Raw genomic sequence first — 25003 nt, 5'->3', positions numbered from 1 at the left:
TGTCAACCCTAGGAAATCTAGTAAACTCAATAAATACTTTGATGTTTTTTCCTCTGTGGAGGTGTTTCCTGTGCCAGACCAGGCTATGGAAATTATTGCACAAGAATAGGAGAGACCTGGGATTCCTTTTTCCCCGTCTTCTGTCTTTAAAAGATGTTTCCTGTTACTGACTCCATTAAGGAGTCGTGGAAAACAGTGCCCAAAGTGGAAGGGGCCAGTTCTACCCTGGCTAAGAGAATTATTATTCCTATTGAGGATATTTGCTCTTTTAAGGATCCAATAGACAAGAAGTTGGAGGCTTATTTGAAAAAAATATATGTTCATCAAGGTCTCAAATAGCAACCTGCAGTGTGTATTGCCACTGTGACAAGTGTGGCAGCATATTGGTTCGACGCTTTGTCTGAGTCTCTTCAGGTAGAGACTCACTTGGAGGAGATCCAAGACAGGTTTAAGGCTCTTAAGTTAGTCATTTCCTTTATTACTGATGCTTCATTGCAGGTTATCAAATTGGGAGCCAAAATCTCCAGTTTCGCTGTATTAGCGTGCAGAGCTTTGTGGCTGAAATCTTGGTCAGCGGATGTTTCATCTAAGTCCAAGCTTTTGGTGATTCCTTACAAGGGTAAGACCTTGTTTGGACCTGGCCTGACAGAAATTATTTCTGAAATCACGAGTGGAAAAGGGTCTTTTCTTCCTCAAGATAAGAAGAATAGACCGAAAGGACATCAAAGTAAATATTGTTCCTTTCGTAACTTCAGAGGTAAGTCTTCCCCTTCCTCTGCCAAGCAGGAACCCAAGCCTTCTTGGAAACCCAGTCAGTCTTGGAACAAGGGGAAGCAAAGAAAGAAGCTTGCAGCTGACTCTAAATCAGCATGAAGGGTTTGCCCCCGATTCGGGAGCAGATCAAGTGGGAGGCAGACTTTCTCATTTTTACCAAGCATGGGTACAATGGCTGTGGACATTGTATCTCAGGGTTACAAGTTGGAGTTCAAAACTTTTCCTTCCAGGGGCAGGTTCCACCTCTCAAGGTTATCTGCAGACCAGATAAAAAGAGAGGCGTTCTTGAAAAGTGTGCAGGATCTCTTCTTCCTGGGTGTAACAGTTCCAGTCCAAGAACAGGGATTAGGTTTCTATTCCTATCTGTTTGTGGTTCCCAAAAAAGAGTGAACTTTCCGACCTATTTTTGACCTGAAGTGTCTAAAGAAATTTCTCAGAGTACCATCCTTCAAGATGGAAACGATCCGTTCCATTCTTCCTTTAGTGACGACCATAAACCTGAAGGATGCGTACCTTTTTATGTTCCCATTCACAGGGATCATCACAAATTTCCGAGATTTGCCTTTTTAGACAAACCCTTTCAGTTTGTAGCTCTTCCATTTGGCCTTGCCACAGCTCCCAGATTTTTCTCAAAGGTTCAGGGGGCTCTCTTGGCAGTGGTCAGGGCTCAGGGAATTGCTGTGGCGCCCTATCTGGATGACATTCTGGTTCAGGCGCCATCTTTTCAACAAGCAAAGTCTCATCCAGAGATCTTGTTGTTTTTTCTTCGTTCCCACGGATGGAAAGTGAATCTGGAAAAGAGTTCCCTTGTTCCAGCTACAAGGGTGGTTTTCTTAGGGACCATATTAGATTCCCTATCGATGAAGATATTTTTGATGCAGGTCAGAAAGGCAAAAATTCTTTCCTCTTGCCTCTCTCTGCAGTCTACTGTTCGGCCATCAGTGGCTCAATGTATGGAGGTAATTGGTCTGATGGTTGCTTCCATGGACATCATTCCCTTTGCTCGATTCAATTTGAGAGCTCTGCAGTTATGCATGCTCAGTCAATGGAACGGGGACCATGCGGATCTGTTCCAAAAGATAGAGCTAGATCAGTCGACAAACTCTCTTCCATGGTGGCTTTCTCAGGAATATCTGTCTCAGGAAATATGCTTTCGGAGACCTTCCTGGCTGACTGTGACTACGGACACCAGCCTGCTGGGCTGGGGAGCAGTTTGGGACTCGTTAAAGGCGCAGGGACTCTGGACTTGAGAGGAGTCTGCTCTCCCTATAAACAATTTTGGAGTTGAGAGCGATTTTCAATGCTCTGATGGCTTGGCCTCAGTTGTCCATAGCCCAGTTTATCAAGTTCCAGTCAGACAACATAACCTCAGTGGCTTACCTCAACTACCAGGGAGGAACTTGGAGTTCTTTAGCAATGAAAGAGGTGGCTTGGATTATTCAGTGGGCGGAACCTCACAATTGCTTTCTATCTGCCATCCACATTCCAGGAGTGGACAATTGGGAAGCGGATTCTCTGAGCAGACAGACTTTTCATCCCGGGGAGTGGGATCTCCATCCGGTGGTGTTTTCCAGCTTAACCCTCATATGGGGGGTGCCGGAACAGAATTTGATGGCGTCTCAGCAGAATGCCAAGCTTCCACGGTACGGTTCAAGGTCAAGGGATCCACAGGCCACTCTGATAGATGCTCTGGCGGTCCCTTGGGATTTCAGGCAGGCATAACGGAGTCCTCTGTTTGCTCTCCTGCCCCGAGTCATTGCTCGTATCAAACAGGAAAGAGCGTCAGTGATTCTAATAGCCCTTGCGTGGCCTCGCAGGATCTAGTATGCAGACCTAGTGGAGATGTCATGTCTCCCACCTTGGAAACTGCCTCTGAGGAAGAACCTTCTACTTCAGGGTCCCTTCCTTCATCCAAATCTCGTTTCTCTGAAGCTGACTGCTTGGAGTTGTTATCTTGGAATGTTTTGTTTCTTATTGCTATCTCTTTTGCTTGGAGAGTTTCGGGAACTCTAGGTTTTGCAGTGTGAGTCGCCTTACCTTATCTTTCATGCCGATAAGGCGGTTCTTCGTACTAAGTTTGGTTTCCTTCCTAAAGTTGGTCCTGATAGAAATATTAATCAGGAAATTGTTGTTCCTTCTCTATGTCTTAATCCTTCTTCTCATAAGGAACGTTTGTTGCACAACTTGGATGTTGTGTGTGTGCTCTGAAATTCTACCTTCAGGCGACAGGATTTTCACCAGTCCTCTGCCCTCTTTGTCTGTTTTTCTGTGAATAGTAAAGGTCAGAAAGCTACTGCTACTTCTTTCTGGTTGAGAAGTTTAATTCGTTTAGCCTATGAGACTGCTGGACAGCAGCCTCCTGAGAGAATTACAGCTCATTCCACTAGGGCTGTTTCTTCCTCTTGGGCCTTTGAAAATGAAGCTTCTGTGGAACAGATTTGCAAGGCTACAACTTGGTCTTCTCTCAATACTTTTTCCAAATTTTATAAATTTGATACTTTTGCCTCGGCTGAGGCTTCTTTTTGGGAGGAAGGTTCTTCAAGCGGTGGTGCCTTCTGTTTAGGTCTACCTGTCTTGTCCCTCCCTAGTCTTTCGTGTCCTCTAGCTTGGGTATTGGTTCCCAACAGTAATTAAGGACGCCGTGGACTCATCTCTTAGGAAAGAAAACAAAATTTATGCTAACCTGATACATTTATTTATTTCTGGATATGGTGATTCCACGGCCCCGCCCCTTTATTTTAAGACCGTTTTTTTTTTTTACTAAACCTCAGGCACCTCTACACCTTGTGTTACTCCTTTTTCTCCATTTACGTTCGGTGGAATGCCTGGGGTTTGTGGGAAGAGGAGTGATATTTAACAGCTTGGCTGTGGTGCTCTTTGCCTCCTCCTACTGGCCAGGAATGATATTCCCAACAATAATTGAAGACGCTGTGGACTCACCATATCCGGAAATAAATTTATCAGGTAAGCAAAAATTTTGTTTCTTAAAGGGACACTGTAACCAAAAATTTTCTTTCGTGATTCAGATTGAGCATGAAATTTTAAGCAACTTTCTAATGTACTCCTATTATCAGATTTTCTTTATTCTCTTGGTATCTTTATTTGAAATGCAAGAATGTAAGTTTAGATGCCGGCCCATTTTTGGTGAACAACCTGGGTTGTCCTTGCTGATTGGTGGATAAATTCATCCACCAATAAAAAAGTGCTGTCCAGAGTACTGAAACCAAAAAAAAGCTTAGATGCCTTCTTTTTCAAATAATGATAGCAAGAGAACGAAGAAAAATTGAAAATAGGAGTAAATTAGAAAGTTGCTTAAAATTTCATGCTCAATCTGAATCACAAAAGAAAAATTTTGGTTACAGTGTCCCTTAAAGTCACCAAGAATTCACAGAACATACATGCATTTGTGATTGGCTGATGGCTGTCACATGATACAGGAAGAGTAGAATTAGACATAAATTTGTCAGAAAAATGTACTACTCATTTTAGTTTCAGACTAAGTGCTATTGCATTGACTTTTTATCATGCATTTGTTGATTATGCAAATGTACTGGTCTTTTAATTCCTGTAAAATTAAAACTCTGTTTTCTTCCTACTGATTTGAACTCAGTTGTAGCTAATCAATATAATTAAAGTGACATTGACGTCAAAATTTAAAATATTCCAGTTGAATTCTGTTATCAAATGTACTTCCTTATATTGGTATCTTATTTTGAATTATCCTTAAAGGGACAGTAAAGTCCAAATTAAACTACTTTTCATATTCAGATAGAGCATACAATTTTAAATGACTTTCCAATTTACTTCTGTTATCAATTTTTTGTTCTTTTGGTATTCTTAAAGACTAAACCTAGGTAGGCTTGTAGGAGTGTGCACATGTCTATAACAGTCAATGGCAGCAGTCTTTGTAACTATGTATAACATTACTATAAACAATGTTGCAGACACTGTTGCCAGATGGCTAAACACACGTGCACGCTCCTGACCTCACCTAGGATTACTCTTTAACAAAGTATACCAAGAGAACGAAGCAAAATTTATTGTATAATTAAATTGTAATATTATTTAAAATTCCAAGCTCTATCCAGTTTCTTTTTTATTTTCCTGTCCCTTTAAAGGGATGTATGTAATGTATATAAAATGTTCTCCCATTTAAAGGGATATGAAACCCAATTGTTTTCTTTGGGGATTTAGACAAAGCATGCCATTTTAAAAAAAAAAGTTTCCAGTTTACTATTATCAAATTTGCTTTGCTCCCATAATACTCTGTGTTGAAAAGATACCTAGGTATTCTCTAAAGCAGGGGTGGGCAGACTTTTGTAAGGCAAGGGCTACCTATAATTTTATTCCACGTGACGTGGTCACCTAACAAAAAAAAAAAAAAAAACTGTCTTGATCATAATAATTACAATAATGTATTTTTTTAAACAACACAAATAATAGTCCAGCACACACAGTTTGTTTTGCTACAAATAGGACCTGCTGGCTGAAAATTGTATTTTTGCTACAAATAGGACCTGCTGGCTGCAAATTTAATTTTTGCCACAAATAGGACCTGCTGGCTGCAAATTTAATTTTTGCCACAAATAGGACCTGCTGGCTGCAATTTGTATTTTTGCCACAAATAGGACCTGCTGTCTGCAAATTGTATTTTTGCCACAAATAGGACCTGCTGGCTGCAAATTGTATTTTTGCCACAAATAGGACCTGCTGGCTGCAAATTGTATTTTTGCCACAAATAGGACCTGCTGGCTGCAATTTGTATTTTTGCCACAAAAAATACAGCTTTAAAAATCAGCCACGCTCTTTAAAAATACAGCCGCGCTCTGTCTTACTGCGAGAGCTCTCTTTTTACGCCACACTAGGACCGTCAAGCAACCTTATCTGTGTACCAAGCTGTGTATGATAAGTAGTCTGACAATCAAGATGGCTCGAGAATAATTCTACAAAGTTATTTTATTGGCTGGATGCCATGTCTGGTTGATTAGGGGGCTGGTCCTGTAACCAAAGCTAGGGCAGCGAGTTCAGCTAACAGCCGCGTCGTGCATGCTAAAGTACAGTGCCCATACCGCCGTCATAGACTTTGAGTCATAGCCGATTTCAAAAGTCTGCATAAGAGAAATGTTTCTCACACATCTACAGATGTGAGGCTCTTCACTCAGAATCTAGATTCTATATAGAATTCTAGATTTTGAGTGAAGAGCCTCGCCACCATAGATGTGTGAGAAATCTTTCTCTTATTATGAAATCTTAAATCTTTTGAAATCTTACAGGCGGTCAATCTCAAAAGTCACTTGCGGTCCACTGGTAGACCGCGATCTACGTCTTGCCCACCCTTGCCCTAAAGAAATGCTATGTAAATAAGAATCAGCAGCAGCCCTATGGGGGTGGGAGAGATATTTACTAAAATGTTCATTTTCAATTGTTCTCTCTAAGTGCTTGAAGATCAAAAACTCGCTGGCATGGAGCGAAATCACACAAAATCTTTAGCAGCTTATTTTGAGCATTGCATATTATTGTAGGTGTCTCTCAGTCACATCTAGAACCCTGCATTGCCAGATAAACGGTCATCAAGCTAAAATGTGTCCTAAAACATTTTTGAAGGACCACGCATCACTGGTGAGGCTTATTAGATAGTCTCACCACTGTGGAGAGCTTTAGATCATCTCCCTCTCAGCCTTTGTGTATAGACAAAGAGATAAGATACAGAGGCATTTGTGTATAGAGAAATAGATAAGACATGGATGTCTGGAAAATCCATTTTAGAGTACACTGCCCCTTTAACTGAAACGTTATTCCTTTCAATGACAGCATATTGACACATCCTCAAGAGAGTGCACCTAACTTAGTTACTATAGTTATAACATTGTAACAAACCTGTTGCAAACACTGTTGCCATTTAGTGTTAAACATGTGCATACTTCTGAGCCAACCTTAGTATGCTTTTACGGACAGGAAATACATATCGGCTAAGGATACCATAAAAGATATTTTTTGTTATTTTATGCAAGTGCAAGCACACACAAGAAAGCTTTTTCTTGACTTTAAAGTGAAAGTCAATCCTAGCGTTTGTGAAATGCTAAGATTAACCATTGGAACAAATAAAGGGGAGTGGGGACTTTCATTCATGAAGTATAACATACTTCATACTGAAATCTCCTTTTATTTGTTTCAAGCGTTCGCCCCACTGAGCTGCTCAGGCAGCCCACGGCAGAACGCTATTTTGCTAAGAGGTGATGTTTCCACCTCTCAGCAAATAGTGTACGGGAAATCGGGCGCCACAGGGCGACAAGCCGGATTATCAATTTGTGTTTAGTCTTTTGTATATGCACACTTTGAGGCACCAGATCCTACTGAGCATGTGCAAGAGTTTAGTGTATATGTATACGAGTTTGTGATTGGCTGATGGATGTCAAATAATACAGTGGGCGGCAGGGTATGGATGCAGACTTTGATGCAGTAAGTGCTTTTACATGGTCTTTTATTGTGCATTTGTGGATTATGCAATGCTACTGTATTAAATGGCCATTTAAGTACTGCAAACAGTACAAAAATCATAATCTCTCTTTTCATCTGAATGCTCATCAGTCTTTTTGATTAAAGGGACAGTCTAGTCAAAATTAAATTTTCATGATTCAGATAGGGCATGCAATTTTAACAACTTTCCAATTTACTTTAATCATCAAATTTTCTTTGTTCTCTTGGTATTTGTTGAAAGCTAAACCTAGGTAGGCCCATATGCAAATTTCTAAGACCTTGAAGGCAGCCTCTTATCGGAATTCATTTGACAGTTTTTCACAACTAGAGGGTGTTAGTTCCTGTGTGAATTATAGATAATGTGGAGTTACCTAGGAGTCAGCACTGATTGGTTAAAATGCAAGTCTGTCAAAAGAACTGAGATAAGGAGGCAGTCTGCAGAGGCTTAGATACAAGGTAATCAGAGGTAAAAATTGTATTAATATAACAGTGTTGGTTATGCAAAACTGGGGAATGGGTAATAAAGGGATTATCTATCTTTTTAAGCAATAACAATGCTGCCTGGGAGAGATGGAACAGAAAGAAAGTCATGTCCCTTTAAGCTATGAAACAAATGTTTTCTCACAGGTGTACTGTGAATTATTGAATTGATTCTCTAAGAAGCCAAGATCTCTATTGCAAGGCTATACAAGCTGAACATAACTTGCCTAAGGTAAATTATTATTTGACATATCAGGGATAGTTTCTTCAAACCTGCCACATGGACACAGGTTGTGCTTAATGTGATCTCAACAGACACATACTGTACTTGTTTTTAAATTTGTCACACATACCCTGTTTTTAAAAAGTAATTACACTGGAGATCTGCTTCTGCAATAAAAAATGATGACATAGTTGTTTGTTATTTCTGTTATGTTTTTTTTTAACAGTCAGGTACCTAAGAGTGTATTTAGCACATTATGCCAGATCTGTTTTCATCATTATTAACATATGGCTGACAATGTGTATGTAATATTGCAAGAGTTTGTATTAGCTATACAGTAACAGAGAAATTGGTAAAATATGATTTTTTTGGTCAGAATTAATGTCAAGTTGGTCTGTTTGTTTTAGGGATGGTATCACAAAAGCTTAGCTCCAATATATCTACATCTATAGTAGGGCTGCACGATTAATCACGTACATGTGTGTACGTACAACTGAGCATGTGTAGGAATTAATTTCTATACGTACAGTATATGAGTCTGTAATTTGCTAATGACTGTCACATGATACAGGGGACCAGCAAATTGAAGTCAATTTTTTAAATCCTTTTTATTTGGTTTGGCAGTGTTTACTAGAACAGATATAAATGTTATGGTTCAGCTGGTGAGAGACAGGTGGTTAAGGGAACAGATGAATGACCCAATAGTCATTTATGAGATTTAGCAGTTGGTGACATGTAGGCTAAGTTGGTTTCCTCTCATGCAACAACATGAGTTGAAAGGAAATCAAATGTATCTTTCACCATGAGCTTGAAGGAAAGCAACTTTACATGAGCTGAAAGGTACTCCATGTAGTTTACAGTAGTGCATGGCTGAGAGAAACCTAAGATATATTATAACATGCTCTGCAAAGAACCCAACTTATATACCCAATGTATGTTACAAACTGAGGCACTGGGACTTAAAGGGATAGTCTAGTCAAAATGAAACGTTCACGAGTTAGAGCATGCAATTTTGAGCAACTTTCTAATTTACTCCTATTATCAATTTTTCTTCGATCTCTTGGAATCTTTAGTTGAATGTAAGCTTAGGAGCCGGCACATTTTTGGTTCAGAAACCTGGGTAGCACCTGCTGATTGATGGCTACATTTAAACACAAATCAGGAAGCGGTACCCAGGTTCTGAACCAAAAATGGGCTGGCTACAAAGCTAGGAGTAAAGTTGCATAAAATTACATGCTCTATCTGAATCATGAAAGTTGAATTTTGACTACTAGACTATCCCTTTAACCCCTTAAGGACCAAGGACATACAGGGTACGTCCTACAAAAACTGTCACTTAAAGTGAATGTAAATTTTGATGTATCAGTGCCCAGTTTTTAATAATCCTATTAAAACATGGGCACTTTCATTCATCAAAATTTAAATTTCACTGCTTTTGTTAAAATACTTACCTTTTCTCTCTGCAAGCCGCTCCAGCTCTTCCTCCGCTCGTCACAAGCCTCTGCCGACGTCAGAAATGACGATTCCGGCCTTCCACCAATCACGGCGGATGCCATTGTGGAACCCCCTCTTAGAATGTGTCCCAAATGTACTGATATGTCTATAAATTATAAAGAACATATATTAGCACTTAAAAATAGAGCAATAGATGATTCTCAGTCAGAAGTAAATGAGGGTTCGCCATCTAGCTCTCCCCAAGTGTCACAACCAGTAACGCCCACACAAGTGACGCCAAGTACCTCTAGTGCGTCACATTCATTTACTTTACAAGACATGGCCACAGTTATGAATACAACCGTCACTGAGGTTTTGTCCAAACTGCCTGGTTTACAAGGAAAGCGGGACAGCTCTGGGTTAAGGAAAAATGCTGAGCCGTCTCACGCTTTAGTAGCTGTTTCTGATATACCCTCACAATGCTCTGAAGGGGCGAGGGATTTGTTATCTGAGGGAGAAATTTCTGATTCAGGAAAGACGCTTCCTCAGACAGATTCTGATATGACGGCCTTTAAATTTAAGCTTGAATACCTCCGCTTATTGCTTAGGGAGGTATTAGCAACTCTAGATGATTGTGACCCTATAGTGGTCCCAGAGAAATTGTGTAAAATGGATAGATACTTAGAGGTTCCTGTTTACACTGATGTTTTTCCAGTCCCTAAGAGAATTGTGAATATTATTGCTAAGGAGTGGGATAGACCAGGTATTCCGTTCACTCCCCCTCCTGTTTTTAAGAAAATGTTTCCCATATCTGATACCATAAGGGACTCATGGCAGACAGTTCCTAAGGTGGAGGGAGCTATTTCTACTCTGTCTACACATACAACTATACCTATAGAGGACAATTGTGCTTTCAAAGATCCTATGGATAAAAATTTAGAGGGTCTCCTGAAGAAAATTTTTGTTCATCAAGGTTTTTCTCTCCAACCTATTGCGTGCATTGTTCCTGTAACGACTGCAGCTGCTTTCTGGTTTGAGGCTCTAGAAGAGGCTCTTCAAATGGAGACTCCATTAGAGGAAATTATGGACATAATTAAGGCACTTAAGTTGGCTAATTCTTTTATTACAGATGCCGCTTTTCAACTGGCTAAATTAGCGGCAAAGAATTCAGATTTTTCCATTTTAGCACGTAGTGCGTTATGGCTTAAGTACTGGTCTGCTGATGTGTCATCTAAATCTAAACTTTTGAACATTCCTTTCAAAGGTAAGACCCTATTCGGGACTGAACTGAAAGAGATTATTTCAGACATTACTGGAGGGAAGGGTCATGCCCTCCCTCAGGATAGATCAAATAAGATGAGGGCCAACAAAATAATTTTCGTTCCTTTCGGAACTTTAAGAGTGCTCCCGCTTCAGCTTCCTCTGCTACAAAGCAAGAGGGAAATTTAGCCCAATCCAAGTCAGTCTGGAGACCTAACCAGGCTTGGAACAAGGGTAAACAAGCCAAGAAGCCTGCAGCTGCCTCTAAGACAGCATGAAGGGGTAGCCCCCGATCCGGGACCAGATCTAGTAGGGGGCAGACTCTCTCTCTCTTTGCTCAGGCTTGGGCGAGAGATGTTCAGGATCCCTGGGCTTTAGAAATTGTGTCCCAGGGATACCTTCTGGAATTCAAAGGCTCCCTTCCAAGGGGGAGATTTCTCATTTCTCGATTGTCTGTAAACCAGACAAAGAGAGAGGCGTTCTTACGCTGTGTAGAAGACCTACATACCATGGGGGTGATTCGCCCAGTCCCAAAGGAGGAACAAGGGCTAGGGTTTTATTCAAACCTGTTTGTGGTTCCCAAGAAAGAGGGAACTTTCAGATCAATCTTGGATCTCAAAATTCTAAACAAGTTCCTCAAAGTTCCATCATTCAAGATGGAGACTATTCGGACTATTCTACCTCTTATCCAGGAGGGTCAATATATGACTACCGTGGACTTAAAGGATGCGTATCTACACATCCCTATTCACAGAGATCATCATCAATTCCTCAGATTTGCCTTTCTGGACAGGCATTACCAGTTTGTGGCCCTTCCCTTCGGGTTGGCCACGGCTCCCAGAATTTTCACAAAAGTGCTAGGGTCCCTTCTGGCGGTTCTACGACCACGGGGCATAGCAGTGGCGCCTTATCTAGACAACATCTTAATTCAGGCTTCGACTTTACAGCTAGCCAAGTCTCACACAGACATCGTGTTGGCTTTTCTGACATCTCACGGGTGGAAGGTGAACATAAAAAAGAGTTCTCTCTTCCCTCTTACAAGAGTTTCCTTCCTAGGGACTCTGATAGACTTGGTAGAAATTAAAATATTTCTGACTGAGGTCAGAAAGTTAAAACTCTTATCCACTTTCCGAGCTCTTCAGTCCATTCCTCGGCCATCAGTGGCTCAGTGTATGAAGGTAATCGGATGGTAGCGGCAATGGACATAGTTCCTTTTGCTCGTCTACACCTCAGACCACTGCAACTATGCATGCTCAAACAGTGGAATGGGGATTATGCAGACTTATCTCCTCAACTTCATCTGGACCAGGAGACCAGAGATTCTCTTCTCTGGTGGTTGTCTCAGGGCCACCAGTCTCAGGGAATGTGCTTCCGCAGGCCAGAGTGGCTCATTGTAGCGACAGATGCTAGCCTGTTAGGCTGAGGTGCAGTCTGGAACTCCCTGAAAACACAGGGCTTATGGTCTTGGGAGGAAGCTCTCCTCCCGATAAACAATTTAGAACTGAAAGCGATTTTCAATGCGCTTCAGGCGTGGTCTCGGCTTGCTGCGGCCAAATTCATCAGGTTTCAGTCGTTCAACATCACGACTGTAGCTTATATCAATCATCAGGGAGGAACAAGGAGTTCTCTAGCGATGATGGAGGTAACCAAAATAATTTGGTGGGCAGAGGATCACTCTTGCCATTTCTCAGCAAGCCACAACCCAGGAGTAGAGAACTGGGAGGCGGATTTTCTAAGTTGTCAGACTCTTCATCCGGGGGAGTGGGAGCTACATCCGGAGGTATTCGCCCAGCTGATTCAGGAGGTATTCGCCCAGCTGATTCGCCCAGCTGATTGGAGCACACCAGAATTGGATCTGATGGCGTCTCGTCAGAATGCTAAACTTCCTCGTTACGGGTCCAGGTCCTGGAATCCCAAGGCGGTACTGATAGATGCTCTAGCAGTGCCTTGGTCCTTCAATCTGGCTTATGTATTTCCACCGTTTCCTCTCCTTCCACGTCTGGTTGCCAGAATCAAGCAGGAGAGAGCTTCGGTAATTCTGATAGCTCCTGCGTGGCCACGCAGGACTTGGTATGCAGACCTAGAGGACATGTCCTCGGTTCCACCGTGGACTCTGCCAATGAGGCGGGACCTTTCTCTGCGTCTGACTGCTTGGAGATTGAACGCATGATTTTATCAAAGCGTGGTTTCTCTGAATCGCTCATTGATACCCTGATTCAGGCTATAGAAATCCTGACACCAGGAAGATTTATCATAAGATTTGGCGCAAATATTGGTGTGAATCCAAGGGTTACTCATGGAGTAAGATTATGATTCCTAGAATACTGTCTTTTCTCCAAGAAGGTTTGGAGAAGGGATTATCTGCTAGTTCTCTTAAAGGTCAAATATCTGCTTTGTCTATTCTACTTCACAAACATCTGGCATTTGTCCCAGACGTTCAAGCATTTAGTCAGGCTTTGGTCAGAATCAAGCCTGTATTTAAACCTGTTGCTCCGCCATGGAGCCTAAACTTAGTTCTTAATGTTCTTTAAGGTGTTCCGTTTAAACCTATGCATTCCATGGATATTAAGCTTTTATAGCTCAGAAACTCAGAGTTTCTGAGCTATCTGCTTTACAATGTGATTCCCCTTACCAAGTTTTCCATGCAGATAAGGTGGTTTTACATACCAAACCTGGGTTTCTTCCTAAGGTTGTTTCTAATAAGAATATCAATCAAGAGATTGTGGTTCCTTCTTTGTGTCCTAATCCTTCATCAAAGAAGGGTATGTCTGTTACACAATCTTGATGTGGTTCGGGCTTTAAAATTCTACTTACAAGCAACTAAGGATTTCCATCAAACATCTTCTTTGTTTGTTGTTTATTCTGGTAAGTGGAGAGGTCAAAGGCCTACGGCTACTTCTCTTTCCTTTTGACTGAAAAGCATCATCCGTTTAGCCTATGAGTCTGCTGGATGGCAGCCTCCTGAAAGGATTACTGCTCATTCTACTAGAGCTGTGGCTTCCACATGGGCTTTTAATAATGAGGCTTCTGTTGAACAGATTTGTAAGGCGGCGACTTGGTCTTCGCTTCATACTTTTGCCAAATTTTACAAATTCGATACTTTTTTGCTTCTTCTGAGGCTATTTTTGGGAGAAAGGTTTTACAAGCAGTGCTGCCTTCCGTTTAAGGTCCCTGTCTTGTCCCTCCCTTCATCCGTGTCCTAAAACTTTGGTATTGGTATCCCACTAGTAAGGATGAATCCGTGGACTCGATACATCTTACAAGAGAAAACATAATTTATGCTTACCTGATAAATTTATTTCTCTTGTGATGTATCGAGTCCACGGCCCACCCTGTTTATTAAGACAGGCATATATATTTTTATTTTTAAACTTTCAGTCACCACTGCACCCTATAGTTTCTCCTTTTTCTTCCTATCCTTCGGTCGAATGACTGGGGGGTGCAGCTAAAGGGGGAGCTATATAGGCAGCTCTGCTGTGGGTGCTCTCTCTGCCACTTCCTGTAGGGGAAGAAAATATCCCACAAGTAAGGATGAATCCGTGGACTCGATACATCACAAGAGAAATAAATTTATCAGGTAAGCATAAATTATGTTTTTTTTTTCTTTTTCTTTCTTTTTTTATGACAGATGTATATAACTGTTTGGTACACTTTGTTGGAGTGATCTCTGCCTCTCTCGCCTCAGATCATACTAAATAAAGAGAGAGGTAGAGGGATATGCAAACAGCCAATGAATCCAATAATTGGCTGTCACATTGTATCAGTGACTGCCTGTCACTGCACTTATGTGACTCCAACTACACTGATTTTCTCCTGGGGGACTGCCTGTGTTGTCTGGCAAGTCCCTGCATCAGATCCAAGCAGGTTTTAGGGGGGCAAAAGGGGCCAAACAACTTCTTAACGTTGTTACGGCACAGTGTTTTTAGGACAGCATGGATCATCCTAACGTCGGTAAGAGGTTAAGTGAGGAATGCCTTTTTGTGTTATAAATGTTTCTTTTAGGGATTTATGTTTAGTGCAGTAACTTTAGTTATTCAGTATAAATTTAAATGGATACTAAACCTATTTTTTCTTCTTTACTGATTTAGATAGAGCATGCATTTTTTAAGAGACTTTCTAATTTACTCCTATTATCAATTTTTCTTTGTTCTTTTGCTATCTTTATTTAAAAAGCAGGAATGTAAAACTTAGGAGCCAGCCCATTGTAGGTATAACCCAGGTCCTGAACCAAAAATGGTCCGGCACCTAAACTTTACATTCCTGCTTTTTAAATAAAGATTGCAAGAGAACGAAGAAAAATTGATAATAGGAGTAAATTAGAAAGTTGCTTAGAATTGCATGCGCTATCTGAATCAGTAAAGAGAAAATTTGGGTTTAGTATCCATTTAAGCTGCTTTAGCTATAGCTTTTTGAAGCACAGAAAAAAAATAAACTGACGGCAATATAAAAAGTAAAGTTTTGTGGCTCAGATATAACATGCATTTTTTTTTCTCATTCGCTCACTTGCCTCCAGTAGTGCAAATTTGAAAATAGCAGTAAATTGGAAAGTTGTTCAAAATTGCATGATCTACCTGAATCATGAAAGATCAATTTTGTGTTTTTATGTTTCTTAAAGCATATTTAATTTCTGCGCGTTTTTATATATATATTTATATTTTTAATATATACGTCATGAGTTTAATATGCTTCTCATTCATACACATCCCTACTTTTTGTATAAAGATTTCTCATTAATGGTTCGTGCAGTTATAAAGATATATTATGGCTTTATTATGAAGGCTTACAATTATTGTAATTGCACTGTTTCTATTGATTTTCTTATTCTGTATAGCTGTTAGACATTGTTGAATGTGACTTTGGACAGAGCTAAAAGGCAGAAACGTGCTGCCGATCAATGGTAAAGCGGACATAAAAGTAAATTGCTAACCAGTCTGTTTTCTTTTTACAGATTGCAGAAACCTATTTTCAGGAAGAGGACTGTATCCTTTCATACTTTGTGCACTAGATATATAACTTCTGTTCGGTAAAATCTTAAAGGGACAGTGTACGCGGATTTTTTATCCCCTTTAATGTGTTCCCAATGAGCCCTTTTACCTACTGGAGTGTATTAAATTGTTTACAAATAGTTCATTCACCTTTATTTTCTATTTTGAAATATCTGGTTTTGCTTATGGTATCCCCACCTTTGCTGAACTTTTTTAATGTAAGCTCTGGTTACAAATAACATACAAACGTATAAACAAGAAAGTTTAGATAAAATAATGTTCCCAGTGGGAGGCTGTGACAGTGTACTAAAATGTTTATTTCTTTCTAATTGTAGTGAGAGTCCACAATCCTTACTTTTGGGAATTTATATCACCTGGCCACCAGGAGGAGGAAAAGGCACCCTACATCAAAGTTTCAAATATCCCTCCTCCTCCTTCACTCCCAGTATTTATTTGCCTCGTCAAGGAGAGGGCATGAATAGAGATGCTGCTGAAATATATGAAGATATTCAGGATTTTATTCCTTCAAAGGACAGTTCCTGGAAGAGAAGCAGTTAGGAGGGTATTTTATTGTACTTTATTCTTCTCATTGTTGGATTTGAGTTACAAGTTAGCCACGGGTTTCGCAAGGTAGTACCTTAGCCTCTTCCTGTTTTGGCCAGCATGTATTCCCTCTCATGTCTGTCCTATCACTGGCCTAGTTTCCATTTAGGTGGTAAAGTTTGGAAACTGGTAATAAAAATATGTATCTGCATTAGTCTGGAGAATTTTTATGTTACCACCATTTTCCAAACTTTACCACCTCAACGGAAACTAGGCCTCTGTTTGTTACAGATTTGGACTTACAGTGCACTGAGGAGTGGATATGGATGGGGTTAAGCACCAAACCCAGGGCTCAACTTTTATAACTAAAAAGGCACTTAGTAAGTGCTGGGGCTACTAGTTTCCTTCCTAGAACAGTTATCCCTGTCGCCTATCTGGGGTTTTCATACCAGATGACTGCATCTTCAACCCCACCTCTAGCAGCCTAAGGAATAAAGACACATACTATTAATGACTAGGACACTGGGGAGATCTAGGAGACCCTTCTTAATCACCACAGTTTGAGATCAGAGCAGGTTGTCATGTTTATTTGGTGGGTAGTAAGTGTTTTTATTTGATCTACTCCTGTGAGGTTTGGATGAGTGTGAGGCGACTTGTGGTTGGTCTTAGTCAGTCGCAAAACTACCACCTCCTCTGGATCACTTCTCCAACAATCAGCGCTCCTGTGCTTTATTTCTTTCTAATGACACGGTGAGTCCACGGATCATCATTAATTACTGTTGGGGAATATCACTCCTGGCAAACAGGAGGAGGCAAAGAGCACCACAGCAAAACTGTTAAGTATCACTTCCCTACCCACAAACCCCAGTCATTCTCTTTGCCTCTCGTGCAAGGAGGAGGTGAAGTAATTAGGTGTCTGTTAAAGATTTCTTCTATAAAGAATTTTTTGTTTTGAAGTCAGTCTTCTATAATTTGGGGGACTTGCACTTCAGAATATAGACTGCATTTTTTGGGACACGTATATATGCTGGGGTAGGATATTTCAGGCAGGGTGCAGGCACTGGTGACCAGGAAACTAGGGGTAATACTTTATAGAGTATTCCCTGTTTATGGTATAAGGCTCATTTGGGGTTAATGAATTTCTGGGCTAGTGTATGGAGGGAAAATGAGTGCAGTGTTTCTCATGTTTTTTTCCTGAGCCCCTGTATATTTGTTTTATGGGTACTTCATCCTACTATTCAGAATGTTATCCTTAGAAAGTGCGCTCTTTAATTGCTCAGCAGCGCAGTGTTGGGCTTCCTTCAGATGTTCACTGTGTGTAGTGTTTTAAATGGCACTTTATTTACTGTCTTGCGGAGCAGTTCCATTCAATGGCGTCTATGACAGGATGAGGCGCGTGAGAATTATGCTGCACACTGCATCTCTGTCCGCTTGTATAGTTAGTGAGTTGAGTTCCGCATCCTTCCTTTGTTGTGGCGGGGAACCGCCATTTTCTGTTTTCTTTCTAAGCCAGCTGTTGGCCACGCCCCCTTGGAGCGAGGGGTTGATTGCATTTTCTTTGGAAGGCTCATACAACGCAAGTTGTGAGAGGTCTTTGAAAGGTGACTGCCGTTCATGTTAAAATAAGAAGTGTTATCGCAGCTGTTGCTGCCTGTAAATAGTGATCGTTCAGCTTCCGTTCATGCATAATGCTGGCATAAGTGCTTCTTATAATCACACAGTTAGGAAGCTCTATCATGTGTTATATTTTATATTTATAATATTTTGTATTTCTGCCAATATATTTTAACTCTATATGTTAATTATATTTTAGTAAACCTCCAGCCTATAGTACACCAGCGTATATGGAGTTAAGTCTGTTGTGCTCTTCCAGCCTATGTGGGCTTATGGCTGCTTGAGGGGCATTTTTTAATACAACCAAACTCTGTTCCTATGTAATTAGGATGACTTGAGTTACATCTTTTAGCTGTCACTCATACTTTTCCTGACTGTTATGATATATTATCAAGATATGGATGTCACTGTGGTTTCTGTGGCAAAATGTTGATATATTTTAACCTCTGAGCCCAATTTCTCCTTGGACAATGCTGTTCAGAACAGTTTCTCCTTTGCGTCCCAAGTTTCTCTGGCGTCACATGCAGTGCCCTGTGGTTCCTCTCAATCTCCTGGAGGAGTTATTTGCTTGCAGACTTGTCTGCCCAGGTATATTCGGGTATCTGTGGCGTTATCTGCTTTTCCTGCCTTAAAGGGATATCACAAAGAGGAAATTTATTGAATCGGATAGTAAGGTTTCTGCTCCTCTTATATGGGGAGGATAGTTGGTGGTTTCTAAGGGTTAATGCTCTGTTTCGGACAGTGTAATTCCTTTATCTGGTGCTGAAGTAGTTATCTTCAGATCAAGCCTGATCTCCATTGTGTATTATTTAGGAGGGGTTGGCTACTGGATAAACCTCAGCTCCCCTGTCGTTGTAGATCTTCGGAATCTAGTAAATTTAATGTATACTAGGATTCATCTCTAAAAAAACTTTCTTGACCTCTACCATGATAGGAGACTTTTCTCAGGTATGGGAGAAGACAAGAATTCCTCTTTCCCCATCTCCTGTCAGTAATAAGCTGTTTACTTTAAATGTCTGGGCACATGGTGCTTAAAGTAGTAGGGGCCATTGCTTTTTGGTTAAGATATCTTCAATCCATATAAAGGATAGATTCTCTTGTAAGGATGGAAGCCTTTATGGACAAGTGCGGCATCTTTTTGGTACAACGCCTTGATTCCATTTGGTTGACTCCATCAGGAGATCCAGCATAGAAAGGCTGTTAGGCCACTTTTTTTATTCTGTTGCTTCCTGCGTAACTTCGGCTTTTCCTTTGTCTTCCAAGCAGGAGCAGTCTAAGTCCTCTTGGATATTTAGTCGGTCTTGGATCAGGGGGAAGTAATTATAGAAACCTGCAGCTTATTTTCATCAGCATGTAGGGTTTGCCCCGAGGGGGGCAGTCTATCTTCCTTGTCCCAGGATTATCTGTAGTCCAGATAAGAGGAAGGGCATTCTTGAAATGTGTTCACTAGCTAGGTGGCTAACTTGCTTACTTTGCAAGCGGACAGTGGAAAGGATCTTCCACCCTGGGAGTATTGTTCCTGTTCCAATTTAGGAACAGGGTTTAGTTTCTTTTCCATACTGTTTGTGAAAAAAGAGGGAACTTTTCCTCCTTATTAGACAGTAAATGTCTGACCAAGTTTTTCAGAGTGCCGTCTTTCAAGAGGGAGACTCGCTCCATTCTTCTTGGTGCAAGAGGGTCACTTTATAGCGATCGTAGTTCAATTATCTCAGATTTCTGAGTTTTGCCCTTCTGGGAAAAAATATTTCTGTTTGTGGTTCAACTATGGCTTTGCCACAGTTACCAGTGTTTTCTTCTGGACGCCCTATTATTTCAAGTGCAATCTTTCTGCAATCAAGAAGGTGGAACTGGAAAGGAGCTTCCTTGTCTCAGCTTCAAGGGTAGTGTGCTTAGGGACTATAATTGATTCCCTATCGTTCAAATTCTGTCTGATGGAGGTCATAAATAAACAAATTCATTTCTCTTGCCTCTCTCTTCAGTCTATTGTTGCGCAATCAGTGACTTGGTGTATGGAGGTGATTGGTCTGATGGTAGCTTCCATGGACATCATCCCTTGTTCAATACAGTATGAGAACTCTGCAGTTGTTCATACTCAAAAAGTGGAATGGGGATTACCCCTTCTGTCTCAGTGACACTAGTTCAGTCGACTAGGATCTCTTTCCGAGTGGTTTCATCTGGGTCTCATGTCTCATGCTTAGGAGTTCTTCCTGGGCCTTTGGGACCAAGACCTCCAGCCTGCTGGACTGGGAGGCTATGTTGTGGCATAGTGGCTAGCTCTCTGGACTTGCAAGCAGAAGGTCCACAGTTCAAATCCACCTTCGGGTGCTTGTTGCTAACTTTAAGAGGAGTCTGGGACTCGTTGAAGGCGCAGGATCTTTGGTCATGTGAGAAGTCGGTTCTCTCCTTCATCATTTGGAGTTGATAGCATGTTACAATGCTCTGATGTTTTGGTCTCAGTTGTCTTTAACCCAGTTTATCGTGTTCCAGTAAGAGAACACAGCCTCGGTGGCTTACATCAACCTTCAGGGAGGAACTCTAGGTTCCTTAGTCATGTTGGAAGTGTTCAGAATTTTCTGTGGGCGGGTGCTCACAGTTACTGTCTACCTGCCATCCACTTTTCTGGGGGAGTGGGAACTCCATCCGCAAATGTTCTCCAGGTTATCTACCACATAGGGGTTACCAGATTTTGTTCTGATAGGGTCTTGTCAGATCTCCAAGTTCCCAAGTTTGGTTCGATGTCAAGAGATCCTCTAGCCTTTCTGATAGATGCTCTGACAGTTCCTTGGAACTTCATGTTGACATATCCTCCTCTCTGTTTGTTCTCCTTCTGCGAGTCACTGTTTGGTTCCCGTGGGAGAGAACATTGGTTTTCTCCTAGCTCCTGTGTGGCCTCGCCGGATCTGATAGGCGGATCTAGTTGAGATGTCGTCTCTACCTCTATAAAGCTTCCACTGAGGAAGGATCTTCTTTTTCATGGGTCCTCCATCTTCATTTCGGTTTCTCTGAATTTTAATGATTGGAGATTAATTGCTTGTTTTTTAACTAAGCATGGGTTTTCAAATCGTTTTTTGAGATCACGATTCAGATTTGTAAGCCTTTCTCTAGATAGATTTTCTATAGGATATGGCAGGATCTCAGGCATCTTATTTTTTCTCCAGGTAGACCTTGAGAAGGGGTTATCTCTTAGTACCCGCAAGGGTCAGGTTTCGGCTTTTTCCATTCTGCTGCTCTAGCGTCTGATGGAAGTGCTGGAAGTACAGTCTTTTTATCAAACCCTGTCCGTATCAGGACTGTGTTTGTCTATTGCTCCCTTGGAGCTTTATACTTGGTTTTAAAGTTTTTCTTCAGGTTCCGTTTTGAGCCTATGCATTCCATAGATATTAAGTTATTATCTTGGAAAGTTTATTGCTTCTGCTCGGAGGGTTCCGAACTCTCAGCTTGCAGTGTGGTTTTCCTTATCTCATATTTTAGGCAGATAAGGCAGTCCTTCGTACCTTTTTTTTTTTTTTTCTTTTTTTCATAAGGTAGTTTTGGACAGAGTTTTTAATCAGTAACGTTTTGTTCCTTCTCTCTGTCCTAATCCTTCTTATAAAGAACATCTGTTGCACAACTTAATTGTTGTGCGGGCCCTTAGATTTTATCTTCAGGCTACGAAGGACTTTGTCAGTCTTCTGTAATTGTCTGTTGCTTCTCTGGATAGTCATAGTGGCCAGAAAGCTTCTGCCATTTCTCTTCTCTCTGGTTTAGAAGTGTTATTCTTAGGGTTTATGAGTTTGCTGGACAGCTACCTCCTGGGAGAGTTACAGCTCACTCCCTAGGGCAGTATTTTCTCTTTGGGCCTTCAAGTAAGAGGCCTCTGTAGAATGGATCGTAAGATGGCGTTTTTGCTGCCTTTGCTCTCTTTTTCTAAAGTCTATAAATGTTATACTTTTACCTCGACTGAGGTTTGTTTTGGATAGGGTCTTCTAGCAGTGGTACCTTCTGTTTAGGTTACCTGTCTTGTCCCTCTCGTATCATCTGTGTCCTCTAGCTTGGGTATTGATTCCCAACAGTAATTAATGATGATCCGTGGACTCACCGTGTCATTAGAAAGAAAACAAAATGTATGCTTACCTGATAAATGTATTTATTTCTTGACACGGTGAGTCCACGGCACTCCCTGTTTTTTTTCAGACAGGATTTCTCTTGTAAGGTGTATCCAGTCCACGGATCATCCATTACTTGTGGGATATTCTCCTTCCCAACAGGAAGTTGCAAGAGGATCACCCACAGCAGAGCTGTCTATATAGCTCCTCCCCTAACTGCCACCTCCAGTCATTCTCTTGCAACTCTCGACAAGCATGGAAGCAGTAATAGAGATGTGGTGAAATGTAGTTGTTTTTTCTTCAAAGAAGGAACGTCTATTACACAATCTTGACGTGGTTCGTGCTTTAAAGTATTATTTACAAGCTACTAAAGATTTTCGTCAAACATCTGCTTTGTTTGTTGTCTACTCTGGACAGAGAAAAGGCTTCAGCAACTTCTCTTTCGCTTTGGCTAAGAAGTATAATACGCTTAGCTTATGAGACTGCTGGCCAGCAGCCTCCTGAAAGGATTACAGCTCATTCTACTAGAGCTGTGGCTTCCACTTGGGCCTTTAAAAATGAGGCTTCTGTTGAACAGATTTGCAAGGCGGCGACTTGGTCTTCGCTTCATACTTTTTCAAAATTCTATAAATTTGATACTTTTACTTCTTCGGAGGCTATTTTTGGGAGAAAGGTCTTACAGGCAATGATACCTTCTGTTTGAGTACCTGCCTTGTCCCTCCCTTCATCCGTGTACTTTAGCTTTGGTATTGGTATCCCACAAGTAATGGATGATCCGTGGACTGGATACACCTTACAAGAGAAAACATAATTTATGCTTACCTGATAAATGTATTTCTCTTGTGGTGTATCCAGTCCACGGCCCGCCATGTCATTTTAAGGCAGGTATTTTTTAACTTTAAACTACAGTCACCACTGCACCCTATAGTTTCTCCTTTCTCTTGCTTGTCTTCAGTCGAATGACTGGAGGTGGCAGTTAGGGGAGGAGCTATATAGACAGCTCTGCTGTGGGTGATCCTCTTGCAACTTCTTGTTGGGAAGGAGAATATCCCACAAGTAATGGATGATCCGTGGACTGGATACACCACAAGAGAAATAAATTTATCAGGTAAGCATAAATTATGTTTTTTGTATGTAATCCTCAGGCACCACTGCACCTTGGGTTATTTCCTTTCTCTAATTTTCCTTGGTCGAATGACAGGGGTTTGTGGGTAGGGAAGTGACACTTAACAGCTTTGCTGTGGTGCTCTTTGCCTCCTCCTGCTGGCCAGGAGTCTTATTCCCCAACAGTAATTAATGATGATCCGTGGACTCACCGTGTAAAGAAAGAAAAAATTTTGTCAGGTAAGCATAAATTTTGTTTTTTATTTGGGTGCTTTGTTTTTATTTATCTCAAGAGCCAAGTTCATCTTCTAAAATGGTCTCACTGCTCTGGTCTTGTAGTGGAGCGAACTGCATTCAGTTTAATGGCGAGATTGACGCTCTTTGACTAGAAAGCGTGCCCTCGATGTGCTTAGGGAAAATTTAACTTTGTAATAAAATATCTCTGATATACTTTGATGGATAAGGTTGGCGCTAAGCTCATTTTATATAATTCTGCACTATGTGCAGAATTATATAACATTATTTTGTAGGTTTACTGGCCCTTTAAAGGAGATTCAGGAGTGAATTAAATTTCTTAAATCTGAAAATTCTTTTATCTGTGATGTAGTTATTTAGATCATTCGCATCAATGCAAAGAATACGGCTTTAGCGGTCCTAGCCAGAAGGGCACTTTGGTTGAAGTCTTGGTCTGTTTAAAAACTTACTTAGATGCTCTCAGTTTAGCTCTTTTGAAAAGGTAGCTGGAAAGCGTACTGCAAGTGGCAAAATAGGACACTCTCCCCCCTCCCCTTTTTTTGCATATGAAAAGACCCTTTACACAATCAGGAGCAAGCTGGAGTAGGTAGCTGAAGGTATTCTCATAAAACTTTGGGGCTTGGTTAGGAGTCTGAAAATCAGAGCAATGTTATTTAAAAATAAGCAAAACTATACATTTAAAAAAAACAAAAAAAAAACTGTATTGGCAATATAAATAGATAGTCTACAAAACATTTATGCAAAGAAAAAATGATTGTATAATGTCCCTTTAAGGGTAAGACCCTTTTCGGTCCAGGCTTGGATTCTATTATTTCAACAGTGACTGGGGGTAAGGGGGCTTTCTTACCTCAGGACAAAAAGACTAAACCTAAGTGTAGGCCTAAAGGGCGTTTTCGTCCCTTTCAATAGCACAAGAATCAGATATCTGATTCTTCCCAGAGGACGGAGTCCTCAAAACCTACACATGAAGGTGCGGCTGCCGATCCAGACTGAGCCTACACCTCCTGAAAAAGGCTCAATCTGTTCAGGATCCGTGGGTTATAGAAATTGTATTCTAGGGTTACAGAATAGGTTTCAAGGCTCGTTGTCCTTGGGGAAGGTTTGTTTTGTCTGACATTTACAAAAGACCAGAAAAGAGAGTTGCCTTTCTTCGCTGTGTAAGAGATCTGGAGGACATGGGTGTCATCGTCCCATTTCCTCTGATGGAACAGGGTTTTATTCCAACCTGTTTGTTGTTCCAAAGAAGGAAGGAACTTTCTGTCCAATTTTAGATTTTAAGAATCTAAATAAGTTTTTAAGGGTTCCATCATTCAAGGTGGAAACTATCAGATCAATCATCCCTTCAGTTCTTCAGGGTCAATCAGAACAAGAACCTGAACAAAGGATTGAATATAAGGCAAATGGGCTAACTTCCTATGTGAGAAATCTGACCCTTGAGGGAACTGGCCAATAGACCCTTGTTTAATCCCTTCTGAATAAATTGTAAAATCTGTGGAATCCTTACAGAATGCCAGGAAAAACATCAGGAAAAGATATACCATCAGGAAAGATGTGTCTAGTAACAGGCTTACTAGCCTGAATCAAAAAGTCTGAAAAACCTCTCTGAGATAAAATCAAGCGTTCAATCTCCAAGCAGGGTTTGAGAGACTGAAGATTTTGATAGAAGAATGGACCCTAAACGAGCAGGTCCTGACTCAGAAGAAGACGCCACGATGGAGCACTGGACATCCCGGCTAGCTCTGCATACCAAGTCCGGGTATACCAGATGA

General features: G+C 41.0%; 1 protein-coding gene across 2 annotated transcripts in view; it reads left to right on the top strand.

Moving 5' to 3' along the window:
• CNST (consortin, connexin sorting protein) overlaps positions 1 to 25003 on the top strand; it is a 405923-nt gene that overhangs the window by 148362 nt on the left and 232558 nt on the right. For both annotated transcript variants that reach the window (XM_053711046.1, XM_053711045.1), the window contains exon 5: positions 15597 to 15627. In XM_053711046.1, coding sequence (XP_053567021.1) covers positions 15597 to 15627 — 31 coding nt within the window. The remainder of the gene's footprint in view (positions 1 to 15596; positions 15628 to 25003) is intronic.

This window comes from Bombina bombina, chromosome 4, assembly GCF_027579735.1.
Source record: "Bombina bombina isolate aBomBom1 chromosome 4, aBomBom1.pri, whole genome shotgun sequence".
NCBI classification, from domain to species: Eukaryota; Metazoa; Chordata; class Amphibia; order Anura; family Bombinatoridae; genus Bombina; species Bombina bombina.
This window is presented reverse-complemented; position numbering and strand designations above follow the sequence as displayed.